Source organism: Simochromis diagramma, unplaced genomic scaffold, assembly GCF_900408965.1.
Source record: "Simochromis diagramma unplaced genomic scaffold, fSimDia1.1 OVJJ01000596.1, whole genome shotgun sequence".
Classification (NCBI taxonomy): Eukaryota; Metazoa; Chordata; class Actinopteri; order Cichliformes; family Cichlidae; genus Simochromis; species Simochromis diagramma.
The window spans coordinates 5,960,658-5,988,247 of NW_024387245.1; the positions used below are offsets into that span (position 1 = coordinate 5,960,658).

A 27,590-nucleotide genomic window follows, 5' to 3' on the forward strand; every position below is an offset into this window, starting at 1 on the left:
AGTTCAGCCTATTTAAACCTCACGATGAGCTCCCCACCTTGTTGTCACAGCCCTGCTGTTGAAGCGTGTGCAGGCACTCCTGCAGTTGCGTGTCCATACTGCGTGACAGCTTCCGGCCGTCTGAGATCTGCTTGCGGAGCGCGTTGTAGTCTTCAATCAAGCCCAAAATGTGGCGCCCATTGCGGCTCGCCCACATCCGGTGACCCGGCACCAGCCGAGAGGGAGCACCGGAAACGCTGTCCCCAGAGCTGCTGCTGACAGAGCCACCATCCACCTCTGAGAGAGATTGATATCTCACATCTGAAAATATCCAACATAGCAGATCCAGGAGAGTTCAAATGTCACCAGTCTGTATTTGCTTTCATAGAAATATGTGATTTGGCTTCAGGACCAGCTTTGAAGAGCTTTTCTTACCGTGGTGGATGCTGGTGTGTTCTCTGTGAGTCTGAAACGAGTGATGGACAGTGTCTTCTCGGCCCGGCGACCTGCCCCCTTCATCTAAGAGTGATAAAAAATAAATAAGCAAATGAAACACCTGACCTGTCATGACCTGGCAGTGCCTACGTGGCCTTCTGAATCCATCAAAGCTCATCGGCATGCAGGAACGTGCTTTCCGTTTACCTGGAGAGGACAGCAGATAGTTAATGTTGATGGTTTCAGAGCGGCCGGGTCCTCTGAGCAGCTGCTCCTCCAGTCTCTGCCGCAGAGCCGTGTTGGTCTGGATGCTCCTCTCCAGCTGAAGCCTCAAGTGTCTGATCTCTGACAGCAGCTCGGCCAGGTCCACAGAGCCGGAGGAAGCGTGAGTGGACGGCTCCTGGGCCACCTCGCTGGATTCTGCACGCCGAACGAGAGAGAAATATCCTCCTGTTAGTGACGCTGAGGCTGAGAACTGCTGCAACCCCACAGGTACATTTCTACAAACTTGTGGTCAGATATTTTTATTCGCATGTGAGAAATAAGAACAAAAGAATAAAAAAAAAAAATCCAAATCAAACTGGGTCTGAAAAAATAAATGCTGCAAAATTACACGTCTGGTGTGTAAAGGCCTTAAATTTGATCATGTCAGCCAACAGGAACATTACGCATATAAATTGTTGTGAATGTTGGCTGATAAGGGTTGAGAAACTGTAGTGCAGGAATTCCAAACAGGATTTGAGGTTAATTGAAGTTTGATGGTGTCACCATTACTTAGTTTATACAGTGTCAAATCTGGTGGACAAAGTGCAATCAAAAGATTCTGCAAATACACCCATAAATGCTAAAAACAAAACTGAATACAAGTTTGGAGGGTTTCCTCTTGAAGATGATCTCCTTGTCTCCCTCTTTACTGCCCCCATGTGGCCATGTTTCATCCAAAAAAAACCAATACACCAGTTATTAGCCAATATCATTAGACATTCTCATTACAATCTATCATCTTGTCAGTACACCAATCCAAACATGATCCAAAATTTTTTTCTATACAACAAAAAGTAAAAGTTTCTTCCTCCAATACTCGTGCAAGCTGCTGGAAAATCTGACTACAGCACAAACATTTCAGAAGAAGTCCAGCTACTGAAAAACAAAAACAGGAAATCGTGCAGTACCGTTGTGTTTGTTAGACTCGCTCTTTATTTTTTCGTAAACTTGCAGCTCCACCCGCAGCGTCTGGAGGAGATGTTGGGAGTCGGACAGCTGCTGCCTCTGGAGCTTCACCTCGCACTGCAACCTGGAGACAGTGATTGAAAGCGCAGCCAACACTTATTAAAAAATTCAGCCTAAAGTGATGCCTTGCCTTTAAAATTCGATATATTAAAAAAAATTATATTGTATATATGTATACACATATATGTATGTATTATGTATGTATATTTATACATACATACATACATACATACATAAATATTATATATAGGCACACACATATAAAACAGAAACACTACCTACAACAAGCCTAACGTGTATACATTAGACAAAGTGACACATTCAGGTGAATGAAAGGGAGAGGAGATCTGACAGTAATCTACACTCCTGGTTTCGAGTGTCAGCCTCATGTCAGCAGGACCCGTGGCAAGAGGTCACATACCATCACTGTAGCATCGTGTGCATGTGTGTGTTCACGGATGAGCCTTCAAGTGATGAGCTCAGGTTTCAGAGACATACTAACAGTAAGGAATAATGGCAACAGTAATGACTTTTTAGAATGGCCATTAGTAGCTATGTGGCGTGTCAGGTTACACAAATGAGTGCTTTAATGACATTAAGCGTGTGGTGTAGAAATGTGTGCTCCCCATCAGGACTGATGTTGTGTGTGTGTGTACCTGTGCAGCTCCTCCCTGCTGCGGTGCAGTGAATCCTGCAGCTGGGAGTTTTCCCGGCTGCTGTGCTCCAGTCGCTCCTGCAGTTGGCTGTTTTCCTGCCTCAGAGCTTCACACTCCCTCCTGCTCTGCTCCAGTTTGGCCGTCCGCCTGGCCAGGGTCTCCCGGAGCTTCTCATTCTCCTTCTGCTTGTCTGGAGGAAATAAAGTTTGTAAACCTTGTTAAGTATGTAATTCCCGGAGATAAAGGAAAAATATTTAGGGTATTATAGATCAGCATCAACAAGGACAAAAAACGAAATTAGCATCCGTTTCTCTCCTCTTCTTTTTTTCTTACTGAAAATCATGTGATTTTTAACTAAACATAAAAAGAGCGATACCTCTGGATGCCATGCTGAGCTGTTCCTTCAGAGTTTGGTTTTGTCCCCAGAGGAATCGCACCTCCTGAGTCAGCTGACCCTGCTCCTCGTTGCCGTGGATGAAGATGTTGGTGGCTGCTGAACATGGCACATACACATGTTGGACATGTGGAAACAAAAGACCCTAAATAGTCAAAGACAGTTTTTTGGTGTGTACCTGGGTCTTTTTCCACTTCAGCTAGTCTCCTCTCCAGCTGCTCCCTGAGACGGTCGTTGGTGCGAATACTTTCCTCCAGACGTTGTCGCAAAGCTCTGATCTCCTGTAGATGCTCTGCCAGCAGGTCTAACAGACACACGTGGATTAAAGCACATTTAAAGGGATATTCCATGTTGTTTTTTCACTTCTTTACATTAGCAACAAACTCACACAGCTCATATAATTAACAACATTTCTCTATATAATGTAGTCATTAACTGACATGCTAATCAGCCTACTATTGCTTTATATTTACCTGAATTCATCGTATGAGGCTGTTCTCCAGCATTCCTTTGTGCGCTCGTGTCTCCATCTTGTTTCTGTGCCTTTGTTTGAGGCCCTGAGCCCTCCTGGTCGTGCCCTTGTTCCTGCTCCTGATGATGGGAGGTGGTCTGGGCCATGATAGAGCGATGCAGGTCCAGTTCGCTGCGTAGGGTGGCGTTAAGCTCCTCGCTGCTCCTCAGCTGCTCCTGCAGCCGCCCGTTCTCCCTCTGCAGGCCCTGCAGTTTGCCGCCAGCATCTCTGTGACCGGACACACCTTCGTCCTGAGCTCCTCCTATAGGTGACACAGTTGCACCCGTCCAATCAGAGTGTAGTTGTTGACCTGAACGTGCACAGGAAGACAACAACACATGAGTAATCCAACACTTCAAATCCAAATTGCATATTATTATTATTATTCTTTGTCTCCAGGTGCTTCTAAAGGACTTCACTTGTCTCTGCAATAGCCTCTTGGTCACAAAATATCAGAAGATTGAAACAGATATGTGCCACTGAATAATGCAACTTTAAGTGGCAGTGGATTGAAACTGGACACCTCCTCTGGCATTGGCTGGCAAGCTTTGTCCTGCAGAACGCCTCACTGCAACAGAAAGGATCTGAGTGGACAATAAGTGGTATTACAGGCAGGCACTAGACTGCCTGTGCACGTAGAAGAGGAGCCGTTTGACTGTGCAACGGGCAAGAAGGGAAGAAAATATGCATTTTTAATGAAGCAAACTGAATTAATCCTAGTCTGGCACAAAATCTCCAGCAGTATCAGGGGTAAAACTCTGACAAAAGGCTTCTGAGACTTAAAGCATTGGATCCAGAAATACTTACTGTGGGTTCGATTGCCACCTTGTGTGGTTGGGCTGCTGTGGCAGGAGGAAGAAGTCCTGTCTGAGTGGGACAGATCAGAGTGAGAGCTGTGGTGGCTGCTGAGACTCTGGCGTCTAATCTGGCTCTGCAGGCTCTGGATGAGACGGTTCTTCTCCTGCAGCTCTTTAGCCAACCTGGAAGGAGAAGGAATGATGCGTGTTAACACCAGTCGGGAGGCCTCGGTATGACTGCTGGGAGAGAAAAAGGAACAGCAACCCCAAAAAGTAAAGAAAACTATGTTCCTAAAACCAGCGGGCTTCAAACAACACACAGCTGGGAAATCTGACACAGGAGCTCACGGCAAACGTCATGCTGTCTGGATCAAACCCACTCACAGGTCCAGCTGCTCCCTGGTGCAATCAGCCAGGGTGAGGTTTTGCTGGACGAGCAGGGCGACGTGCTGCTGCAGCAGCTCTCTCTCACCCTCTAGCTCCAGACGCAGATAATCTATCTCCTGCTGGATTCTACACAAGCTTTCAGGAGGACCTCTCATGCACTCCTCATAGGACAGCAGTGATTGTGATGTCTGCTGAAGCTCCCCAAAACTGCCCACATCAGTAGTAATATGGATTAATGTGCGTGGCTCTGAGCAACCTTAATTTATAATTTGATACAAGTGTGTGGTTAAAAAATGCATTACCTATTCATATCAAGGATGGAAGGATACAATTATTGTACTGTGTCCAAAACAAACAAATTGCAATTTTGCAAGTCTACAGTTATTATTGTTGTATTAACTGCTCACTTAGAGCATTTGCTGCCAATAAAAAGGTAAAAAAGTCAAAGTTTAAGATGGCTATGATGTGAAACTGAAAGCATGGGGAATACAGAGTGACAATATTGACCCAGTGATGGGCAGCAGAGCCTTAATTTACTTCTGGCTGACACAGAAACAAAATAGGTCAACAGCAGGACAGCTATTCACGTGCACAGCCCAGGGTCATAATGCAAATAGCTGGGGGCAGTTTTAAAAGGGTCATAATATGACAAACATCTCAAAGAGCTCAGCTAATGACCCAAAAATACAGTCGCACATGTGACCTTAACAAAAGGGACTACAGTCTAGGTCACTAGAAGGATGGAAAAGTAAACACCAGCTTTTAAAAAAAAAAAAAAAAAAGCTAATTTCTCATCATATAACATATATATGTGATAAATGTTTCACCCACTGTTGCATACACTAAAAATAAAGAAATAATGTATTTGTACCTGCGAGACAATTCAAGAGCTGGCACATCCTCATTATCCAGATGAGTCTCTCCTACAAGACAGAAAAAGACGCTGTCATGGACGTGTCTGTACAAATCAGTTACGAGTGGCTGCTCTTCTGTCTTTGTTTCTCTTCTGGTGGCGTCTGTTTTCCCCTTGTTAGACTGTCAAGTCAAGTTTGTACCCGCCCATAATTTTATTATGACTTGACAACTGCCTTTAAAACTACTCTTTGATAATGAAGGAAATCATCAGTAAGTTAATTGATCACCATATCAAGTAATTTCTTTCATTAAAATAATGCCCTTCATGCTCTAAAATGGCTCATTATACTACCACGGCACTAACACACATCCTCCAAGCACACTAAGTAAATACTGTCGCAGTGATGGCAGATACTACATGAACAACACCTCATCATGGATCTATATAATAATTTAGGCAAAGCAACTACTACAATTACGATGACGGCAGCAGCTACCTTTGTCCAGCCGTCCCTCCAGCCTGTCCAAAATGCTCAGGCTCTTGTCCAGCTGCTCTTTAACCACCTCTCCCATGTAGCAGTCGACCTTTTCAGCCTGCAGCAGCTCTTTGAAGGCCTGGTTCAGCTCTTCCAGCTGCCGCCGGTGCAGGGCTCCCAGCCTGCGGCTCTCCTTGATCTGCTGCCTCAGCAGCGAGAGCTCTCGGGCCTGTGACTTCACAAGGGAGTCCAGGCTGTGGAGAAGACCAAATTAGGGACAATTTAAAAAAAGAAAGAAAGAAAAAGATCATGCAGATTTTCCACCTTCCTCTTGTGTTAGGGTCGGCACCGACCCATTTTAAATTTCAAATGCATATAAAAAATAAAAATAAAATAAAAAAATCACAAACATTTGTTTATTGTATCAAGGCTTTTTGACTTTGTCAGGAACCTCTATTTCTACAAAATAAAACAAAACAAAATATTTTCACTAAATTATAAAATGCCCTAGTTGAAATTATGACCTTTGTGTTGTTAGGGTCGGTTTCGACCCAGGTATAATATTATGAGTATAAAGCAATAATTAAAGCCAAAACTGAAATCATAAGTGCACTGTCAGCTAAAACATTGACAGCAAGCTCCTCTCCTAATCATATGAGCTTTAGGGGATTCTTGTTTTGCGTGTTTTTTGCAGTATACCTGCACAAAAACAAAACAAAATAAAGACGGGACATGTCAAGACATGTGAGGTGAATTCACTCATTTGAGTGGCCATTTGACTTCCAGAGTGCACATTTACAATTTGCAGCATACAAAAATGAGAAGATTCACAGTGAGCCAAGTTCTGCATCATATTTTTGGTGAAAATGAAGGAGAGTACACAGAGCAGCGATTCAGATGGGCAGGTTTCTAGGAGGAAGACAATGTGGACTATCATCCAGAAGACACAGACACATCTGATCAGAGGTGGAGGTCGCTGGTGCTGAAGCTACTCCTGCTGAAAGATTCAAGTCCAAAAATGGTTATATATTTTGGAGCTCAGTACCTCATGATCTACATAGCAGGGCAGCTGCTGCAAATGTCATCAAAATGACCCCTGGAATCACAAGGTTTGCTCTGACCAAAGTCAGTGACATCAAGAGATGTTTTGAGCTATTTATGCCATTGTCACTAGAAAGAATCATCATTACTATGATGAACCTGTGACAGTGGATGAACGTCTTGTCCACTTTTCGAGGAAAATGCCCCTACTGGCAATACATACCCAGTAAGCCAGGTAAATACGGCAGAAAAATCTGGGAAGCCTGTGATGCAAAAACCAACTATGGCTGGAATGTACAGATTTTCACAGTCAAAGCTGCGAGTGGCATCCCTGAGAAGAAACAATGAAAATGTGTGGTCGTCGATATGACCACTGGACTGCAGGATCACAATATCAGCTGTGATATTTTATTTTATTTTAAATTGAAATCAAGGGGTATAGTGAAAAAAAAGACCCAGAGGCCCACACCAAAAGTATTAAAACCAACATTTTCATGGATAAGGAAGTCTAACAAGATAACCAAGAGATGAGAAACAAATTAGATGATCACTTATTGTTTTTAGTGTATTTTATAGCTGATTTAATTCACGGGTCAAAACCGACCCGCTAACATAAGAGATGATAACAGAAAGCTAACACAAGAGGAGGGTTAAAGTAAAGAAGGTGAAGTACTAATAAAACACTTCAAAGATGGTTAACCTAGCAGGTGATGTGGAGCGGCTGCGGGATGGCTGTAGTTGTTCACTGATGCTTCTGTTCAGCCTCCTCTCTCCTTCCAGCTCCATATTTACCCGGCTGCTTTTATCCTTAATTGCCTGGTTCTCCCCAGCCTTCTTCCCCCTTAGCTGCCCACTTCTGTGGCTGCCATCTTGACTACGGTCGTCTTTCTGTGCACCCTCTTGATCCTTGATCACAGACGGGTCTGAGGTGTTGTTGACCAAGTCACTGGAGAGGGAGTTCCTATGCAGAAGGCTCTGCATTTGGAGGATTAGTTTTGTCTGGTTTTCCAGCTGGACCTTGAGCTCTCTGACTTGTCCCTGAAGCTGCAGTGGGTCCTCAGAAACACCATACTCACTATAGACCTGCAGACCTTTCAGACTCACCTAAAAATAAAATAGATGGAAGAAGGTTCAGATTTTTAAAAGTGAAAACTAATGTTAAATGGAATCAAACCAGTAACACATGCTGTAACTTCTGATCATTGTTGTTACACTGTTGATTCTCACAAAGCTGTTTAAAATGACTGTAATGTATGTAAATGTTCTCAAACACACCTTATTCTCATTTCTTGACACATGCATTTATTTTTAGAATCTGCTTGAGTTGCCTTATACACCCATCAGTTATAACATTATGACCACCTGACTAATATTGTGTTGGTCCTCTTTTTGCCATCAAAACATCTCTGACCCGTCAAGGCATGGACTTCACTAAACCCATGTGCTGTGGTGTCTCGCACCAAAAGATCCTTCAGGTCCTGTGAGTTGTGAGATGGGGCCTCCATGGATCGGGTCTTTGGCCAACACATCCCACAGATGCTCACCTATATTGAGATCTGGGTAATTTGGAGGCCAAGTCAACACCTCAAACTCACTCCTGAACCATTTTGGGAGGACGCATTGTCCTGCTGACGGAGGCCACAGCCATCAGGGAATACCGCTTCCATGAAAGGGTGCACATGATCTGCAAAAACGCTTAGGTAGGTGATATGGATCAAAGTAACAACCACATGGATGGAATAAGTTAAGTTTTCCCAGCAGAACATTATCCAAAGCATCACACTGCCTCCTCTGCGTCTTCTTCCCATAGTGCATTCATCATTTAAAGTGATTCATCATCTTCTTCCATCGCTCCACGCTCCAGTTCTGAGGCTCACGAGTCCGTTGTAATCGGTGATGGACAGCAGTCAGAGACTTGAGCTACGGTAGCTCGTTTGTTGGACTGGACCACAGGGACCAGACTCTGCTTCCCATGTGCATGAAAGAGCCTTGGATGTCCACGACCCTCTTACTGGTTCACCACTATTCCTTTCCTTCTGCTTTTGACAGATGTTGCTACTGACCACTGCTGACTGGGAACCCCCCACAAGAGCTGCAGTTTTGGAGATGCGCTGACTGTGTCATATAGTCATCACAATTTGGTCCTTGTCAAACACGCTCAAATCCTCACGCTTGCCCATTTTCCCAAAATGTTCACTTGCTCCCTAATATATTCCACCCTCTAACAGGTGCCATGATGAAGAGATAATCAGTGTTATTCACTTGACTGCTGTATGAATCATGGTTCATAATAATGTATTTATCTTACACTAGGCCTTGGTAAACCTAAGACCCAGTCCTCCTCTATTCTGATTGGTCGTCACTCAACAAACAGAAGGTTTGAGCAGCAGGAGGACTCCTGTGCTCACAGACACAGCTCTGCATCTGAGCTAACCACAGTAGTGACATTCCCCATCATTCCCTAGTGAACTTTGCTGTGGAGTGCTGGGAGTGAGGAACAAGATAATAAGCAAATAATAAGATAAATACCTTGGCTGAGCTGAGAGCTGGGGAACTAGGGTACGGGGTGCTGGAGGTTGAGTCCAGATTTTCAGTAGAGGAGAAATTGGCCTGTTCATGTTTCAACAGGGAAGGCAGACTGGAGCCACTGCAACTAGGGTTTACCCCAACCTCTAAATCTGGCAACACAGGAAGCACAAAAACATTAGACTATGGGGAGGAGTCCAGTGCAAGTTGTAGAAAATAAACAGTGTTTGAGCAGTGTGAGGAAAGAAGTCATTTGTCATACAGCCAAATTTGAATAGGACAAGAAATCAAGGTAAAAGGTTAATGAGTGCTCAAAAGACATTCCCAAACCTTAAGTGAAAACATGCATGAATAGAGACAGCCCATTCAAATTTAGGAAGGGTGAAGAAAATTCCACAGTTAAAAACCAGAAAAAGACTGTGTGGTTACGGAGACCCAGGCAGAAAATATTTTTCAGAGACAGCGTGCCCTTGTTCACTCCTCATGCATACATTCTACATTAAGAGAAGCTGTCCACACTTGAGATTAGTATCCACTCAGCAGACAGACATGCAGAGTCTGTCTGAAGGCTGTCTACCTGTGCTACTGCTCTCTTCCCTATCGTTCTCACTCTTGCCACTGGTTTCATAACCCAGGTCCTGCAAATCCACCTGCACGCCTTTGTCATCCTGCTCAGGAGCTGGCATTGGAAGCAATATATGTTTGGTTAGGAAGAAATCAATCAAGGAGTTCACATATGTCTCTATCACTACTTACGTTGTTCCTGACCAAACTGGGATTTGCAGTATCACAAAATTGTTTGAATTACTGTGGACAAGCACATGTAGAAGAAAGCTGCTCAACAGCTTACCTTTCTTTATCATTTCAGGAGAGGATGTACTGGTAAGAGCAGTGGCCAGTTTCGCCTCCAGGCTTTTACATGCCTTCTTCTTCTCCCTCAGTGCTTTGTGCAGTGTTTCCAGTTCAACCTGAACACTTGGCGGTAACCCTTTGCCGTCCTGCACTGCCCTGTGGGCTTCCCTCTCCATTTTGTGACCCCTCTCTTCTTGCAGGGAAGCCTGGAGCTCAGATATCCTCTGAGAGTAATCACTGAAGACCTCATAGAGAAGACAGAGATGGCGATGAAGCTCTAGTACCTTTGTTCCAGTTGAAGCAGTAGACAGGTTGTTGCTGGGTTCGGAGATTGGTGGAGCAGTTTCTCCAAGTTGCTCCCGCTCTTGGAGGGCTCTCTGAAGTTTGTCTAAATTTATCTGCAAGTCAGAGCTGATCTGGGATCTGCCAGCAGTCACGGAGCCAGAATTTGTGCAGTGTGCTGCTAAAGAGGCAACAGCGGACTCTGTTGCACTAAAGCAGTTCCTTAGAACGTCAATTGCCTCTTGATTTAAACTAGTGTCAGGACCGTGGTGTTCCTTTTCCTCATTTTCTTTAAGTGACTCTGCTGCTACTCTGTCACTGGTGTATCCATGTTGTGCAGCAGCATTTGTGGCCCTCAGTTTTTCTTGCAGCTCTGCATTGAGCCTATTCTGCTCCCAAAGTGCTTCTTGCAAAGAGTCTGCATGACGCTGCAGCTCATGCAGAGAGTCCTCGGTACCTTGAAGCACCCCTCCGGTGCTTTCTTCCTTTGGAGAGCTATGCAGCTGCTGCAAAGCTCCCTCAATCCTTTGACAAAGATCGCTGATTTCAGGATTCTTTTCTTGGCTTTCTGCAGAGCTGATGACTTTCTCTGCCAAATTCAGAAGCTCTATGAGCTGGTTGTTGAACTCCTCTTTCTGCTGCAAGGCTTTCTGCAGCTCAACGCATCTACCATGGAGAGACGCGTCAGAACCCACAGAACCAGAACCTGTATGTGAACCAAATCCACCCTGGCTGTCCAGACTGCAGGCAGTCAGATAAGCGATGGTAGATTCTGCTGCCTGTAAAGCCTCTACGTACTGGGAGTTCAGTCTGTCTTTCTCCCGGAGCTGTGCATGAAGTTCTTCCCAATCAGCAAGCTGCTCACTCAGCTTGTTGATCAGTGCTTCTTTCTCCTGGCACTCCTGGTGGAGAAGTTCCAGCTGAGTATATAGTCCAGAATCATCTTGGGTGTGATCCAGTGATGCTCTGGCTTCAGAGCCCTTGTCGGATCCCACTGGACTACAGCTACGATTAGGGTATCCAAGGGTGGTGGAAGGGGAAGTGCTGTGCTGGAGTGATGTGTGAGTGTCAGAGTCTGTGTGTAAATGCTGGTCAGACCAGTAGACATCATCTGAATCAAGGTGCTGAAGTCCATCAGTTTTGAGCTGCTCGGAGCTTCCAGGCTTCCTGCTGCTGCTGTTAGACTCCACCCTCAGCCTCACAGGCACAGGAAGGCGAGATCTGCCTCCAGACTACAATTTAAACAAACACAAGAAACAGACATTAAAACCCCAAAACACCTTCATGCAGGAAAGAGTGATGTCTTTTTATTTCTTCTGCAGTACAAAACTTACCCTATGTTTTGCAAAATGCTGTTTTTCACTGTTGCTGTGTGGCTGGCAATTAGTTCTTGGACTCTCCTCGTCATCTGCAGTGCTGACATTGGTAATGGGACTCTCCCTGTCCGAAATCTCATTCCACTTCTTCCCTCCCTTCTTCTTCGACAGTTTGGTGACCTTTGCATCTTCTGTGTCCAGTGCTTCCAAACTCTTCCTCAACTCAGCCTGTCCCTCACTGCTGTTCCCCGAGGCATCGGTGCTCTCTTTTTCTTTGTACTCAGACGATTTCTGTTCCTTCAGGAGACCCCGCAGCTCATCATTTTCTGATCTGAGCCTGAGCATTTCCGCTCTGTAATGAGAAACATTCGACCAGATTACAGTTCAGACTTCTAACTACCAAGTAATGGGGAAAATAAGGAGTAGACTCTGAAAGAAAGACCTACCTAAGGTGCGAGACAGATGTTGACCCACAATCAGCTAATAGGGATTTAAGTGCCATTAAATCTGTGTTCATCTCCCTAGAATATTCCTCCCCAGTGTCCAAGATGTCGCTGCTAGAGTGAGCACGCTCTCTACTCTGGCTGAGGCCGCTGTCCATGCTCACATCACCCAAAAGCTTTTCCGACAACATCTAAAAGAGCGATTATTTAGAAAGCAGGTTTTATAAACTCTTCAAATAGTACTTAAGCACTCAGTTGTTTAATGACCATCAGTTTCATACCTGTCCTAGTTTACTGCATGTCTGGCTCTCTTTGTCCTGACCAGGGAGATGTGTCTTGTTACTTTGAACCAGAGGCTGCTTCTCAAGCGTCTTCTTGAGCTGCTAGAGTAATGGGATGGGAGGCGAGTATGACACACATGGCTCGGTAAAAGAAAACTTAAAGTGGGAACAGAATCCATAAAGCACAGCACAGCAACAGCAGAATGGCATGATGTGTCTAATGTAGCATGGCGAAGAGAGACCGTTTTATGGGACACAGAGATAAAGATAAAACAGGGACTGATTAGGAAAGATGAAGGAAAGAGAAAGAGGGTACTTACTCTACTACATACAAGAAACACACTTGTTAAAAAATTCAGACATTTAGTACCACAGAGGGAAGAGAAATTAGCAACAGGTTAGACAGAACAGAGGTTAGGCTATAAGTTCTAAGGTTAGAAAGGAGCTATTACAGGAAGGATGTTAGACAATGATTCGTGATTTCTCAAGTATTTTCTAAATGTGGACATACTCTGGAAGAAACATTACTAATAAATGACAAGATGTGTACTCTTTTGGAAGACCTAAAAAAACCAAACAAAAAACAACAACTTTGCAGCCATAACTTTGTGTACAACCTCGTCTCTTTGCAGCTGCTTTTTGCGGTCTTTGTCTTCTTTGTCATCAGTGTCACGCTCTGACTTCTCAATTTGTGAAAGTTGGCTCTGCCGTTCACTGTTTAAAGTCTGCAGCCTGCTGACATGGTCTTGCAGCTCAAGCACCTTAACACAGAGAGAAATCATTTTTACACATTTCCACCTTTACAGTTGGTACAGTGACGCGTGAAGCACACTAATTAACTTCAACGTGACACTGTATAAGAATGAGACAAAAAGCAACAAAATGTAAAATACCTTCTGTTTAAGCTCCTGAGCAGACAGATGAGACAAGCTGTCATCCAGTCCCTCTCCTACACAGATACTCATGTAGGAAGTCTGATCTCCAATGAAACTCAAAGAGTCGCCTGAAAAACGTTAAAATAATCTTAATAATGTTGTCTGTATATAAACTGGAATATGACATCTGGTGTTTTTTTCTCGTCTTACCTCCATCGTTGGCTCCACCAACCCCTCCTCCACGGTTCTGAATTGCTCCTAAGCGTGCCTGCAGAGATGCATTCCAACGCTGGGCATCTTCAAGCTGATGTCTTATGCTCTCTAGCTCTTTAGGATCAATCAGGTCCATACCTGAAACGATACACAGAGGGTTACAAAAGGCCACGCATGACAGGGCATTACAGCAGCTCCCATGAGGCACCATTAACTTAAGACTTCATGTGCGTATGTCTAACATGTCATAAAGAGGGTGTATGCTTCAGCTCTTTTTCACAACTTTAAAAACAAACACAGACCAGCCACGAAGCTGAGGTTTTACACCGCAGCACACACACCTTTGGATTATACCTTTCACTTTCATATTTTTATGATGTCTACAATCTAATGTTCTTTAATTAAAATACTGAAAAAAAACCACAAAAAAAAAAAAATCCTTGTAAATGAAAAATGTAAAAAAATATGAAAAACAAAAATGATGGATTTACATTGTGCAGTTAGTGGATCTTGGCTTGCTAAAAAAATCCAAGTCAGATATGCAAAATATATGTAGAGGAGCTAAAATGCACACCCACAATATACACAATCACAAAGTATGATTATTATTGTGCTTTTTCATAAGTGTGTAAACATGTAGCCTATGCAAACAAATCATAATGGTTGGTTATATAATCAAAGCATGAAGTGTGCAAATGTAATCAGTGACAATCATCCTGCTATGTCTATCTTGCAAGTCAGTGCTAATGTGAGCTGCGTCCCTGTTACTTACAGCTGACCTATTTTTACACCTGGCTCTCTGCAGGCAGGGGTGTGGGGAGGAGCATGCACGTGTGTGGTCGCCTGAGCGCACACGACAAGTGGATGGTCCAAGTTATTTGGCTTAGACCTCAGCGCAGAGTGACACTTTTAATCTGTTTTAAGGCTGTGCATTAATGCCACAACAAATCTGAAGGACAAACTGTGCTGAATTACATTAACTGCATGACGTCAAAGGAAAATAAATGCCACACTTTTTGGATTAGACTCCATTTCCAGAGAGCTGCTCTTTTAATGTGGTACTCTGCACATTAATATCCTTTATTAAATCATTTGAAAATGGCACAACCATGCTTTTAAATGATATTCATGTGACAGATGGTTGGATGGGTTGGATTAATAACCAGAAGCGTGCTAAAGTGATGCAATCATGAAGCAAAGGGACAAAACAAAAACAAACAAACAGCATGTTGAAAGTGAGAGACAGAGAAGACAGGTCTTTATTTATTTTTTATGAAGGACAAAGAGCAGACAGGTGTGAAATCAATACATTTACTGAGAGACAGTGAAAAGGGGAGCGACTGTGTTATAGACAAAAACATGCAGATAACTGGGTGATGATGAGAGCAGAAGAGACAGAAAGCAGACAAAGATGAAAAGTGGAGGGACCAGGTGTGCATGCTGAAGAAGAACACAACAAAAAGTAGACATGGAAGTTGTCGGCAGGACGAGTAAACATATTATATAAAGATGACCGGGGTTTAAGGGTTCCCTTTAATGATGAGTTATATTTTCTACCGTTTTAACCACAATAAATGATAACAAGCACTTCTTTTCTCATTCACTTCTTTCTAATTCCTTTATTTCTTTCCCTCTCATTCAGTCACCATCCTCATCTACAACCAAGTGTGTTTTCACTGCACCTTCTCTGAGTTTGGCTCTGTGTATCTCTCTCTCCAAGTCACCCCTTAACTCCTCATTAGTTCTGATGCTCTCTTCTAGCTGCTGCCTGAGAAGCTGCACTGCCGTCAGCTCCAACTGTAGAGCATGGAGACGCTGGGCACTGCAAATCATCCAAGAGGTCTGTTAGCGCAAAGCATTTGTTTCTCCTTTTTGCATTAAAGCAGCTGTTGCACATAACTACCTGTCTTGCTCCTTCACAGTCTTTACCAGGCTGGAATAGAGCTGCTGTTCAGCCCTCAGGGCTCTGTTCAGAGCATCGTGCTCATGTTGCAAAGCTGTGAGGTTGGGCGAGGCCTGAGGAGAGAAGAGAAACTATCTTAAAAGACAAAGCATCAAGATTGTAATGTTTTGCTCTAAAAATTTTTAAAAAGCACGTCATCTTTACTTCTTGCTGGCTGTCTCCACCGATCATGGTACTCTCTCTCTGTGGAAGCACAGGCAGGGACCTCTCCATTCCACAGACAATGACGTGATCCTGGGTATGATCAGGCCGTGTGTGGCCTCTCTGACTGAGGTGCTGCTGGAGAACCTGCTCAAAGTCAAAAGTTAAACATCAGAAGAAAAACTCCTTCACTTGCTGACACAACTTTGACACTGTGTGGAATCCTTACACTGATAATCTCATCCTTGGTCTTTAGAGTTGCAGTGAGGGACTCAATATTAGCAGCCTGACCTTCACTGTGACCCTCCAGCTCAGATAGCGCCGACTGAAGCTCAGCCAATGAAATCTAGAAATTGGGATGTAGGGAATTATGATTGACACTTTTAAGAACCGTATCCTATTATGGATTAATTAAATGCTTCTAACTCACTGACCTTCAGTTCATTTTCCCTTTTCAGTGCTTTGTTCAGTGCTTCAGTTTTCTGTGCCAGCTCCCTCTTCAGGACGACCACTGTTTTCTTGGAAAGTGGATTGTTCTCCTGGCTGTCCTCGCTGTTTCTCCTGGACAGCTCAGCTTCAGCACAGACAAAACAAAGTCAAACGTAGCACCAACATGCAGTCTACCTTTAAATAACCTGCGCGAGGGTGTTACAGGTCTAAATCCATTACCTTCCCTCTCGTCCAACTTCTCTTGCATGATCTGAATAGTTTGTCTGAGATCCAACACTTGATCTGGCTCTGCTTTCTGCCTCATCTCTGCCAGAAACTGGTCTCTCTCCTGACCACGCTGAAGAAGCTTCTGACAGTTTATAAAGATATAAAATCAGCACATTCAAATTTTTACAGGTAATATCTTAAAACACGTTCAAAACAGGGCATAGAATTGGGGGGCAGAATGTGTTATTCTCTTTGGGAGTTTGGATTTCCACATATTTTACAGCTGAATGGCTGTGCTGTATCCCACAGGATCTTACGTTAATAAGGCTGTCTTTTTCAGCAAGCAGGGCTTTGAGCTGCGCGGTCTCTAAATAACTCTCCTGGGCTGTTGAGGAGCTTTGCTTCTCAGCAGTGGCAAGCTCCTGCTGCCTATCAGACAGCTGCTTCTTCAGCTCCTGAATCTCCTGAGCACGCTCAGACAACATGCGATTGTAGTGCTCTGCAGACTCCTGGAGACGACAAAGAGTCAAAGTTAATAGTGTTAGCGTTGTTTGTGCACACTCTGTCGTGCCCTGTTGTCATAAATGCTAACCTTCAGAAGTTGGTCTTTGCTGCTAATTGTAGCAAACAGGCTTTCTACAGCACTCTCATTGTCAGCAACCAGTCTTTCCCTGGCCTTGACAGCCTCAGCCAGCATGGCTTCTGTGACCTTTAACCTTTGGCCCATCTGTTCAGCCAGATCACGCGCATGGCTCTGTGACTGGTTCAGCAATGATTCAGACATTTGCTACGGACAGAGGGGGGAAAAATAAGCACTGAAGTACAAATGACATAAACCAGAACAGTAAAAACTATAAGGAACCTGGCCTTAATGAGTGACTATTTGTCAGCCAACCTCCATATCCTTTGTCTTGCCCTCCAGGGAGAGCTGCAGCTGGCTAATGATGGAGTCCTTCTCCCTCAGTGATCTGTTCAGGTTGTCTTCCACATCTTGCTTGGCTCTTTGTAGGTTCTTTAGGGTACTTGCAAGATGCTGCAGCTCTGCATCCTTCTCCTTAATCAGACTGTCAAAATTCTGCAAAGAAAAGAGTAGAAAGGAGTATGCATAACACTTAATCACAACTATGTGATTATCAATCAATAGAAAAGATCCCAGTTCCGGATACTTACATTGATAGTTTCTTCATTATGAGACAGCAAGTTGTTGAGTCTTTCTAGGTCTCTTTCTTTTTCCCTTAGTAACAGCTGCAGGTGGTGTATCTCATTGTCTTTTTCTTCAATAGCAGCAAATTTCTCATCAAGTGCTTCCTGTAAGAGAACAAACAAACATGTCAGAAACCAGGCAAAGTCACCATGGTTAAAAGATTGCAGTGAAGGAATATCCACCTCCAAAGCCTTCTCCTTTTCTTTCAACCTTTGCCGCAGTTTGGAGAGAATACTGTCGTTACTTCCTGGACTTTTACTCTGCTCAAAGTCTCTGACCATGTTCATGTATTCCTGACAAACACATAAAAACAATGTTACTAAATACACCGCACTCAGAAGAACTGGATGTCACTTTGGAGCACCAACTTCTCTTTGGCTCTGATTGCTTTCATGACATGCTTATAATCCAGCTGACAGGCTTTGCTGCTAGCTAACTGCTCTCCTATGATTACTGTTTTATCATGTGTGGTGGCTCGAAACAGCAGTAATGAGCTAAAATTCAATTTTTACACATACTTAGGCTAAGTAAAAAAGGAAGCAACTCATTTTTTTTTAAATCTTTTGAGCTAAAGTCTGTCTGCATAAGTTTAGTGATGATGTGTCACCTGTAGCTGCTGCTCTTTATCAGCCAAGGTGGATGTGAGACGCTGGATGGTGACCTCATGGGCCTGCAGCTTTGTTTTGGTTTGGTCCAGCAGCTCTTGGTACTGCTGCTCCAGAGCACTCTCCCTTTCCCCGATCTCCCCACTCAGCTTTTTCAGCTGATTGTTTAAATCCTTGTGGAGGAAATTATAATAATGTCACACAAAAGTCAATATTTAAACAGATAATGAAAAATCAACACAACAACAAAACGATTAAGAGGAGAATGCCTGCTCCTTTTATTGTGGATACTGTGAGGGACAGTCCCTGTCATCCTCCTATCTTACATTAAGCGCTTTGTCTCCTTTCTTTTTCTGTTGTTGCAGGTCCTCCAACTCCACCTCAAGCTGATCCTTTGCCTGCTGTAAGTCAGCCAGCTCTTGCTCCTTCCTATCCAGTGCTCGCTGCAGTTTTTGGGCTTCAAGCACCTTGGTGTGGTGTTCCCCCTGTAATTGGGCCAGCTCTGTTTGCTTTTCCATTAATAGGTTTTGGTGTTCCTCTGCTCCCTGAAGGAGAAAAAAAATATTGACTTCTATCTGTTTAAGGCACATATAGAGCAGGGTACACATTGTGGTAACAGTATTATGAGGAATGTCTTTGTATAAAGTTTGGTTCTATATAAAAGGTGTATATAACATACCTGGTATTTCTGCAGTTGGGCTTTATGTGCTGCATCTCTAGCTTTGGCTAAAGCATCATCTCTGTCCTCAATCTCATGACACAGCTCAGCAATCTGCAATACAAAGACAGACAGGTTGGGCCTGAAACTTTGCATAATACAGAGAAGAGATACAATGACAATAACAAAGTAAGTAATAAATTACCTCTTTTTCCTTTTCTCTGAGGACCTGAGTGAGTCCCTGGATGGTTTTATCTCGCTTTAGAGCATTTTTCTTCTCAGAGTTTAGTTCATTCTCCTTCTCCTCTAACATCACTGACAGAGTCTGTTTACATGAAGCAGTTAGTGATTTCATACAGAGTAATAGATTAATACAATTTAGGGATATTTAATAGAGGAACATGTGAACTACCTTGTTCTGATTCTGGGAATCTTCCAGGGTTTTTGCCAGACTCTCACTGGTGCTTTTAACCAGGTTCAGCTCGTCCGTCAGCAGCTTATTGATCGACTCCAACTGATTAACATCACTCTTCTTCTTAGCAAGAGAACACACAAACAACAGAACAGGAGAAATTAATTAGAGAAGTGTGTTTATCAACAAAGGTACTTGGGACAGATCATTACCAGTGCTACAGTGGTTTGCATAGATGGTGGGATTACTGAAATGAACTACCTTCACTCTGACAGGAGTGTATTCATCATCAAATTCCTCTGAAAGGTCATGCAGAGACTTCAGATCTACTCTATGTTTGCGCTTGGCTCGGGTGCTGACAGAGCCAGCATTTAACCTCTTCAAGACAGGGATGTGACATCCTGCTGGGGCAGACACCTGCTGCTTTGAGATACAGCGCAGGACCTGAATCAGGTCAGAGATCACCGAAGGTTGACTTGAGGATCTTTGGAGCAGTGCTCTGGCCTGAGCCTTTCCTCCCGAGTCATCAGTGGCCCCATACCTTGCAAAAAACACCCTGGCCTCTCTCAGTTTTCGTTTGAGCGGAGGATCTGTTGGGGTGTCTGAGGAAAGCTCTCGATTCAGTGACTGCAGTGATGTGGAGCGGCGGCTGAATCCGGGTCTAGCCAAGGTTCCCTTACGCTGAATCAGGTCAAGGTACATACTTTGAGAACGGTGGCGTGTGCCCCGGAGCCCAAAACTTCTCATAGTGCTGTCCAGCCCCGCCCCTGATCCCAGCCTACTGCTCCTTGAGCTCAAACGTCCGGAGAATGCCCCTTTACTGACAATCCTATCCAGACTCACACACCTTCTCATGTGATTCTCCACATAACAACTTTCCCGGAACTGCAGTCCTTCATGAGCCACCTGACATGCAGCTTCATCATCAGGACTGCGGACCCCAGAAGAACTGAGCAAAGCCTTGGAGCTTGCATTTTCCCTCTCACTGCGCTCTGGGTTGTTTTTGTTGTAGATGTGCATGATGCACTGGATAAGGTGTTCCTTCTCTGCTTGCAGCTTTTGGATCTGATTGCCATGTTCCTCCTGCAGTTTGCCGATGTTTATATCAAACTGCACAACCTTCTCCAACCGGAACACACATTTTCCACAGAGGAACTCTCCATGCCCGTCACGAGTCACCTCTCTCCCCAGCACATGGGACAGGATGACTTGTAGCTTCCTCTTTCCCGATGAGCTGAAAATCCAGCGACACTGGCTTCCCACCAAACGGACACCACATATGCGACATGGATCCCTCATGGCACCTTAGATCTTCCACACTCGCCCACTTAAACTGAGTCCAAGAAATCTGTCACTGACACACCAACTGTCTAGTGACTTAATGGCCATCAGCTCGCCAGACAGAGCCATCTATCATGTTCTCTCAATACACCAGCAAGCGTAGCACAGAGGAGAAAGACTGAGAGCAAAGCACTGTAAGCCCTAAGCCTCAATAATCCCCGCTCCCGCCTCTATTCCACTCTCCCTCATGCATGCAATCAAATCAACAAATCCTCTAGGACTGCTGCAGTGATCTGTGTTAGGGCCCATGCCAGACCATCTCTAGAAAACACTCTCCCAAATACCTTAAAAAAAGGCATCAGACACAAAAGCTGGCACCAAGCAGGTAGTGATGGCATCAGCCAATCACTCTGATAGAGCTGATCCTTCCTGGCAGTACATGGAAGATTTAAGATTACAGAGCACTTTCTGGTGACCGTTACTTTGCAATATTCCATTACATCTTTAACTTACAAAAAGTCAAGCATCAAGTCTGTCAAGCATCCCTGATAAACAGGTTTTTCCCCAGTGTTGCAAAATCCTTTACAATGAATGGAACACGTTCAACTGTTTAGCCACAGCTCATGAACACCTCTTGCCTACACCATTTTTCCACTTACTAAAGAAAGAAAGCCAATAACAATCCCTGGAGGAAGCGTCTTCAGACAGCAAACTAATCCAGCCTTAACCCTATGGCCCGAGTCTTACGCCAACGCCTAAAGAGGAACCATGGACACTGCCCAGCTAACAGCTTTCTATTTTACACGTCAGCAACACAGCAGCCTGCACAACACTGTGATTAAATGAGACACATTCTCTCTACGCAGTCATTGCTTCTAAGTGGATAAAATATGCATTTGATATTTAACATCTGTGCAACACTAAAATACATCACTTTACCACCATAATTAATTATTTTTGTTTGAAATTTCAATGTTAAACAAAGCAAGTGTCAACTTAGTACTAGTAGCATCATTAGTCAAAGGCTTTACAACCAGCCACTACACAGATGCATTTTTTACACTTTACTAGATGCAAACTTTCAGCTTTTTAAATGAAGCTTAAGTTTTTTTGTGAAATTGTCAGAAATACTACAACAAAAGTAATAACACCTTCACACTAGAGCAGGGAATTCATTTGAAAAAAAGAAATATGGAAAAAAAAAAAAAAAGAATCCTAGACACACATTTTACACATTTCAACTATCAAACCGGCAACCGATGCAGAGAAAAGCTTCTGTGAGCTTAAATGATCTGATACATGAAATGACTGTTAAACAAAAAAAGCTTTCTGTGTGTGGCTTACCTATTACAACAAAGTAAAATAACAAGGCAGGAACACATACAGCAAAAAAAGGTACTTTTGGCTCCTCTCTTATTTCCCAAGGGGTTACCACAGCAGCTGGATCTGCATGTTTTGATCTGGCACAGATTTTTAGGGCAGATACCCTTCCTCATGCAACCCTCCCGTTTATTCAGGCTTGGAACCAGCGTTAGTAATACAACATCTTGTGACCACCCTGAGCTATGAGTGGGGATTTTTGGTGTGTAAGGCAAATGTGTTAACCATTACACCAGGAAGCAAAGGAAGAACGAAAGCTCTAAAAAAAAAAGTTTAAGAATCAGACAAAAAACAGGAAAGAGATTCTAAGTAGCCAACTGCAGTCTGTGCCATTGCAGAGTAGTTTAAGGTAGTTTGTTCTGTATCAAAATAGAACCAACCTGATGGTCCGGCTGAGTTTTATCTCTCTCTCTATCAAGCTCGTCCCTCAGTGCCTGTAAACAGTGAGAGTTCACTTAAACATTGCTTCATATTGGAAGCAGTGTAGAAACTAAGTAAACATATTCAAAAGTATTTAAGTAGCCTATTATTGCTGTAAATGACAAAAACTGAATATATGCACAAAACCAGTGAGCAAATGATCTCTGAGGCATCACTGAGAAAAACCTCTTAAATTTCACATCTTTATGAACATGTAAGCTTCTCACCTTAAGCTCTTGATCTTTATCGGCTATAAGAGCAGATAGCTGTTTAACAGTGTCGGCCGATGGAGCATCTGTCTGCCTGTCTCTGCTGTTTCTCTGATGGATCACAGCATCCTGGTTCTTTAAAGTGATCTTCAGCTGCTCAATGATACTGGGATGAGTAGAAAATGTTGAAAATGCTAAGGTCTTTCTCCAAAAATATATTTTTCTGTATATACACATTGTCTGCTTTTTTTTTTGTTTTGTTTTAATTCGTCCCTACTTGTCTTTCTCCTGCAGAGCCTGCTTCAGATCTTGGACGGGGCTAAGGACTGGACCAGTGGTTAAAGTGCTGGGTGGACCCAAGGCTTGGAGCTGCTTCTCCATGTTTATATTCTTAAGTTTCTCCTGCTCAGCGATGGCGGCCATCTTTTCAACCTCTTCCTCTGCTGTTCGTAAACACTGCCATGATGCAAAAATGCCAAAAAACACAAAAGGCAACACAATTATCACCAAAACAAGTGAAACTAACAGCAGACACAATTTGGCTAATATGAGCACTGAACCAAACGAAATATACACAGTGAACTGCAATATATGTACGCTCGAGTGGGATGGCCTTCGTTGTCCTCCAGGAGGTTTGTTCACTGGTGCATCTTTATTTATAAGGCCCTGCTTGGACAAATGCCCACCTACATTTGCGATCTGCTCACACGGAGAAGTACTGTTTCTTACAGCCTGCGTTCAAGCGATCTTTTTTTGCTCAATGTTCCATTTGTCAGAACTGAACTGGGAAAGAGGGCTTTTACTTATGCTGCCCCTTTCACATGGAACATAATGCAAAAAGACTGGAAGATAGCAGATCTTATTTCATTAAATGCTTTTAAGTCCAGATTGAGAGAGCCAGAGAAAAATGTTTTTAAAATGTAATTGTTACTTATAATATGCATGTAACTTTGTAATTTCAACATGTTGTCGCCTCTTGACGAGGACTCCCTTGAAAAAGAGGTTTTTAATCTCAATGGGACTTTTCCTGGTTAAATAAAGGTTAATAATAATAATCAGGATTTGAAAATTAGCGCTATAATGTCACTCACCTGTTCTAGGTCAGCTATCCTCTTGCTAAATGCATCTCTGAGTGCATCCATCTCCCTCTGAGCTTGCTCTTTCACACGCTGGGGTTCTCCCGATTCTCGGCCAGCCAGACTCTCCAGCGCTTTACTGATGAGCAGTCACATACATGAATAAGTTTATCAGCCTACATATTTCTTAAATGCTGACTCGCATTACTTTGTGCTGCCATTTATGTATGTCTGAACCAGTGTTAATTTTGTTGACCGATAATGTTTTGTTTTTTTTCTTCAGACAAAAACAGAGCGACAACTATTTCGCGAACAAAAGTACTAACACTTTTGTCAACAAATAAAAACCAGGTAAATTATCAAAAAGAAACGAGATCCAAACAGAACTAATTAAGTTGTGTCAAAAGGCGGGACGAGTTGGGAAGTGATCCAATCAGCAGTGATCTAAATTATAACTAAAACTAAGCGATGTTTTAGTGAAAAGACTAAAAGTCGATCAAAAAAAAAAAATCATACTGTCAAAATTAACACTGGTCTAAATGGCATCATGTGTGACTAGCAAAAAACCGAATTAAGAGAATGACACATACGATGCAGAAACGAGTAACTCCTGTTTCTCTGCAAGCTCTCTCTTCATAGACTCCAACTCCACCTTCAGCTCAATATTCTATAAACAGACAAAATTTCAGTAAAAACCTCCCATCTGGAGTGATCTCAAACACCAAAGCACAAAAACAAGGCTGGGGAAGCTCCCTCTTAAAGATGACATTTTTTAAATGACACTTTGGGTTAAATGTGCTCACTTAAACAAAGCTGCCACCATAACAATAGTTGAAAAAAGACAAGACAGCTGTTCCAAGGTCATGAATGCAAGATGCTGGCTGAATAAAATCCAGCTGCTGTTGCTCATGTTGTGATCTCATTTCAAACTTGAGGGGAAACACTGAGTCACATGAAGCTTTGAAGGGAGTGGTGTCAGACAAATGTAAGACATTCAGAGAAATGCACGTTTTGTAACACTAAAATAAATACAACACCGTTCTGAATATGTCCTCAGTGGAGTCGTCACATTTCTGCTGCATGCGCTCCTCCATGAAGTAAATGCGCAGCTTCAGGTTAAAGTTCTCTTTCTTCAGAGCTGTGATTTGCTGGGGATCAAAGTAAAAAAAAAAAAAAAAAACATAAATATGCACTCAGGCAGTTGAAAAACTGATGCATTTCTAACTTTCTTCTCGCTGCAATTTAATTTGCATTTCCTTGATTTATTTTAAATGCAAAGAAAACAAGTTGAGAGAAAGAATTGGGCTCAAAGAAGAAATATGAGCACTTCATTTATCAAGAAAAGCTACCCGACATGTTTACACTGCAGAAAGGGGCCGTGTGTGTATAGTGTGTGTGTATATTTTTAAAATGCTTATGTGTGTGAAGTAGACTGTGCATCATTGTGCTCTAGGCTCAGAACAGCATACATCTGGTAGTGGGGGTTGGGTGGACAGTCAAAGGGAGGAGTCAGAACTCTGAACCCCTTTGTAAAAACCTCTAATCATGCAGGCCAGACAGCACGGGCCCGAAATTTTCAAGCAAGCATTCCAATCAAATGCTGAAATATTGACTTCAGCCCACCTCAATCCTCCTTCTCCTCCTCTTGCACAAAAACTGCATCACTAAATTTCCTTAAATGGTCAATGTGGTTTGGTTTTCGGCTGAATGGAGAATCAGGTTTTTATCCTGTTTGTTGTACAGGAGGGAGAGTTGACTGCCTCATCCAGACAGCTTATTCTCTGAAGCTACTCGTTAAAAAGCTGTAAATATACAACTTACTGCAAGAAGACAGTATCACCACATAACCTATATGCAACACACAGAACAGAAAGTTGACAGAAATCACTTACATTCTCATAGTCCTTCATGGTGAGAGCTTTAACAGGGGACATTTTTTCAGGGAAGGATGGAGCTGTAAAAACATCAAGAAAGCAGTTTTACTAAAACGAGTCACAACTGCAAGTATAGGCTGCATAGCTCAAAGAATCTCTCCTGCTTTCAAGAATAAGTCATACTTGCTGCTTTCACATTTATCCTCACTCTGTTTATGTTGGAGAGTTAAGAGACACGGAAAGGAGTTTTCACTGCACAGGCATCAGAGATGGACGAGCTCCCTGAGAGCTGCCCTGTTTAGACCAGTTGAAACAGCTTACAGCTGATCATGTAACACTAGTCAACAACAAATTTCACAACACAAACTCCTGATTCATCATTTGCTGCTGCTTCACAAGAAAGCCTCCGTCACACATCACTCTTAAAGTACTACTTACTTGTTTATGTTCACATTATTTCAAAAGTTTAGAGAAATTATGTTGATTTTTGTTGCCTTCAGAGTATGCTAGTGTATTCAATGAAAACATAGCTCTGAAGCTCTATAGTGGGGTTTATTATTATGGTAAAACCATTAGCTGTTTTCACACATGCACAGTCTGGTTTAGTTCCAACCTGATTCTTCTGACATTTTCAGGAGTTCATTCAAAAATATACTTCAGGACGAGCTTTATTTTACTGGATTTTTCACTAAGATATAATTACTGCTTAAAGACTACTTCAAACTACTGCAGCAAACAAACACTAAATTAGCTTTCTTAAAACATTAATGCACTGTTTACTTCATTAGGGGTTTTTTTTCTCCAAATAAAATACTACTTATGACATTGTGGGTGTCCATCCACTCATAAGAGCGTCCATTCATTTCCTAATAAAGATTTGTTATTAGGAAAGCTGTGGACAGCTCCAAGACTTGATAAACACTCAATAACTATGGACCCCTCTAAAACTGAATGGAGATGTGAAACGAAGTTAATTGATGTCTGCAGAGCAGGGGAAGGCTAAAAAAAGATATCAAAGTGCGGTTCAACATGCAATTTCCTCTGTCTGAATTGTCATTAAGAAATGGCAGTTAAGGGAAACTGTGGGAGTCAAGAAAAGCTCAGGAGGAGAAAAGCTTTCTGACAGGATAAAAACTTCTGGGCAGAAAGGACAAGGAAACCTTCAGTTTCGCTGCAAAATGCATGTAACAGGGATATACTCAGTGGTAAATTCTTTTGTGCCTTTCAGCTCTTTTGTAGACCATTTCTGAACACAGAGCCAGCACAAAATTGATGTGACCTTCAGATAAACACTGGCTGCTGCCAAAGGCAAAAGTCATTTCATTCGTATAGTCAACAAGGCTGATATTAATGCTCAGCCTATATTAGTGCATATTTAATGTGCAGTGGTTTAGCTTTAGTTGACCTGTTCACACTTTACTGGTGTTGATGCACCAACAGCAAACAAGAAAGAATTATTAAAGCTTAGGAAAAAAAGAAAACCGACGAATCTGTGCGATTCTGGATGTAATGCTATCTCTAAACTATCAGCTATTGTCTCACAGTCATTTAGCTTTCTGATTAGATTATTTACAGTTTCTCTACATTGGTAAACAATGATCGGGACAAGGAACAGGAAGGCTTCAACTCGATATCTGTTATGCAAATATTTGGCTACAGCGGAAGCCCCAAAACACTGGCCACAGTCCCCAAAGGCCAAGTTAGGAAACAGTTGAGTTCCAAGACTGCATAATGACTAAAAGTATAGTTACATAAAAAGAGCACTTGTGATACCAGAAAGATTGCACAGACAGAGAGAAGAAAGGAATCCACTAAGTCAGTAGTGTCAAACTCCAAGCCTCGAGGGCCGGAGTCCTGCAGGTTTTAGATAACACCCTGGGTCAACACACCCTGAATGAAATGATTAGCTCACTACCAGGCTTCTAGAGAACTTCAAGACATGTTGAGGAGGTAATTCAGCCATTTGAATCAGCTGTGTTGGATCAAGGACACATCTAAAACCTGTAGGACACCGGCCCTCAAGGCCTGGAGTTCAACACCTGTCCTGTGCACTAAGTATTAGCAAAATCTGGATGCAAACATCATCCAATCAGTCAATTCAAACTAAAAAAAAACATCACAGAAGCCATTATATAACTGAAAGTTTGCCATAAATATAGCA

General features: G+C 42.9%; 2 protein-coding genes across 10 annotated transcripts in view; one reads left to right on the plus strand and one right to left on the minus strand.

Moving 5' to 3' along the window:
- nup188 (nucleoporin 188) overlaps positions 1–17,422 on the plus strand; it is a 34,237-nt gene extending 16,815 nt beyond the window's left edge. Inside the window, exons 44-45 of the mRNA XM_040000878.1 lie at positions 9,237–9,242; positions 17,411–17,422. The gene's annotated coding sequence lies outside the window, so the exon portion shown is untranslated. The remainder of the gene's footprint in view (positions 1–9,236; positions 9,243–17,410) is intronic.
- Positions 1–27,590, minus strand: part of cdk5rap2 (CDK5 regulatory subunit associated protein 2) — a 33,824-nt gene that overhangs the window by 2,423 nt on the left and 3,811 nt on the right. For 5 of the 9 annotated variants that reach the window (XM_040000868.1, XM_040000873.1, XM_040000874.1 and 2 more), the window contains exons 3-46: positions 25,448–25,509; positions 24,593–24,703; positions 24,146–24,222; positions 23,571–23,694; positions 22,757–22,935; positions 22,498–22,645; positions 22,231–22,284; positions 19,190–19,312; positions 18,983–19,102; positions 18,799–18,891; positions 18,446–18,664; positions 18,122–18,292; positions 17,697–17,807; positions 17,481–17,618; positions 17,206–17,385; positions 16,903–17,097; positions 16,628–16,819; positions 16,323–16,452; positions 16,088–16,227; positions 15,883–15,999; positions 15,657–15,800; positions 15,453–15,565; positions 15,232–15,371; positions 13,547–13,687; positions 13,355–13,464; positions 13,079–13,222; positions 12,462–12,563; positions 12,184–12,371; positions 11,756–12,089; positions 10,138–11,653; positions 9,865–9,966; positions 9,291–9,439; positions 7,462–7,865; positions 5,742–5,974; positions 5,261–5,312; positions 4,013–4,185; positions 3,168–3,515; positions 2,873–2,998; positions 2,677–2,793; positions 2,301–2,490; positions 1,587–1,708; positions 622–834; positions 415–498; positions 38–300 (exon numbers count right to left, since the gene is read on the minus strand). In XM_040000868.1, the coding sequence (XP_039856802.1) occupies positions 38–300; positions 415–498; positions 622–834; positions 1,587–1,708; positions 2,301–2,490; positions 2,677–2,793; positions 2,873–2,998; positions 3,168–3,515; positions 4,013–4,185; positions 5,261–5,312; positions 5,742–5,974; positions 7,462–7,865; positions 9,291–9,439; positions 9,865–9,966; positions 10,138–11,653; positions 11,756–12,089; positions 12,184–12,371; positions 12,462–12,563; positions 13,079–13,222; positions 13,355–13,464; positions 13,547–13,687; positions 15,232–15,371; positions 15,453–15,565; positions 15,657–15,800; positions 15,883–15,999; positions 16,088–16,227; positions 16,323–16,452; positions 16,628–16,819; positions 16,903–17,097; positions 17,206–17,385; positions 17,481–17,618; positions 17,697–17,807; positions 18,122–18,292; positions 18,446–18,664; positions 18,799–18,891; positions 18,983–19,102; positions 19,190–19,312; positions 22,231–22,284; positions 22,498–22,645; positions 22,757–22,935; positions 23,571–23,694; positions 24,146–24,222; positions 24,593–24,703; positions 25,448–25,509 (8,192 nt within the window). The remainder of the gene's footprint in view (positions 1–37; positions 301–414; positions 499–621; positions 835–1,586; positions 1,709–2,300; positions 2,491–2,676; positions 2,794–2,872; positions 2,999–3,167; positions 3,516–4,012; positions 4,186–5,260; positions 5,313–5,741; positions 5,975–7,461; positions 7,866–9,290; positions 9,440–9,864; positions 9,967–10,137; positions 11,654–11,755; positions 12,090–12,183; positions 12,372–12,461; positions 12,564–13,078; positions 13,223–13,354; positions 13,465–13,546; positions 13,688–15,231; positions 15,372–15,452; positions 15,566–15,656; positions 15,801–15,882; positions 16,000–16,087; positions 16,228–16,322; positions 16,453–16,627; positions 16,820–16,902; positions 17,098–17,205; positions 17,386–17,480; positions 17,619–17,696; positions 17,808–18,121; positions 18,293–18,445; positions 18,665–18,798; positions 18,892–18,982; positions 19,103–19,189; positions 19,313–22,230; positions 22,285–22,497; positions 22,646–22,756; positions 22,936–23,570; positions 23,695–24,145; positions 24,223–24,592; positions 24,704–25,447; positions 25,510–27,590) is intronic. The other 4 variants (XM_040000870.1, XM_040000871.1, XM_040000869.1 and 1 more) reach the window with 4 other exon arrangements.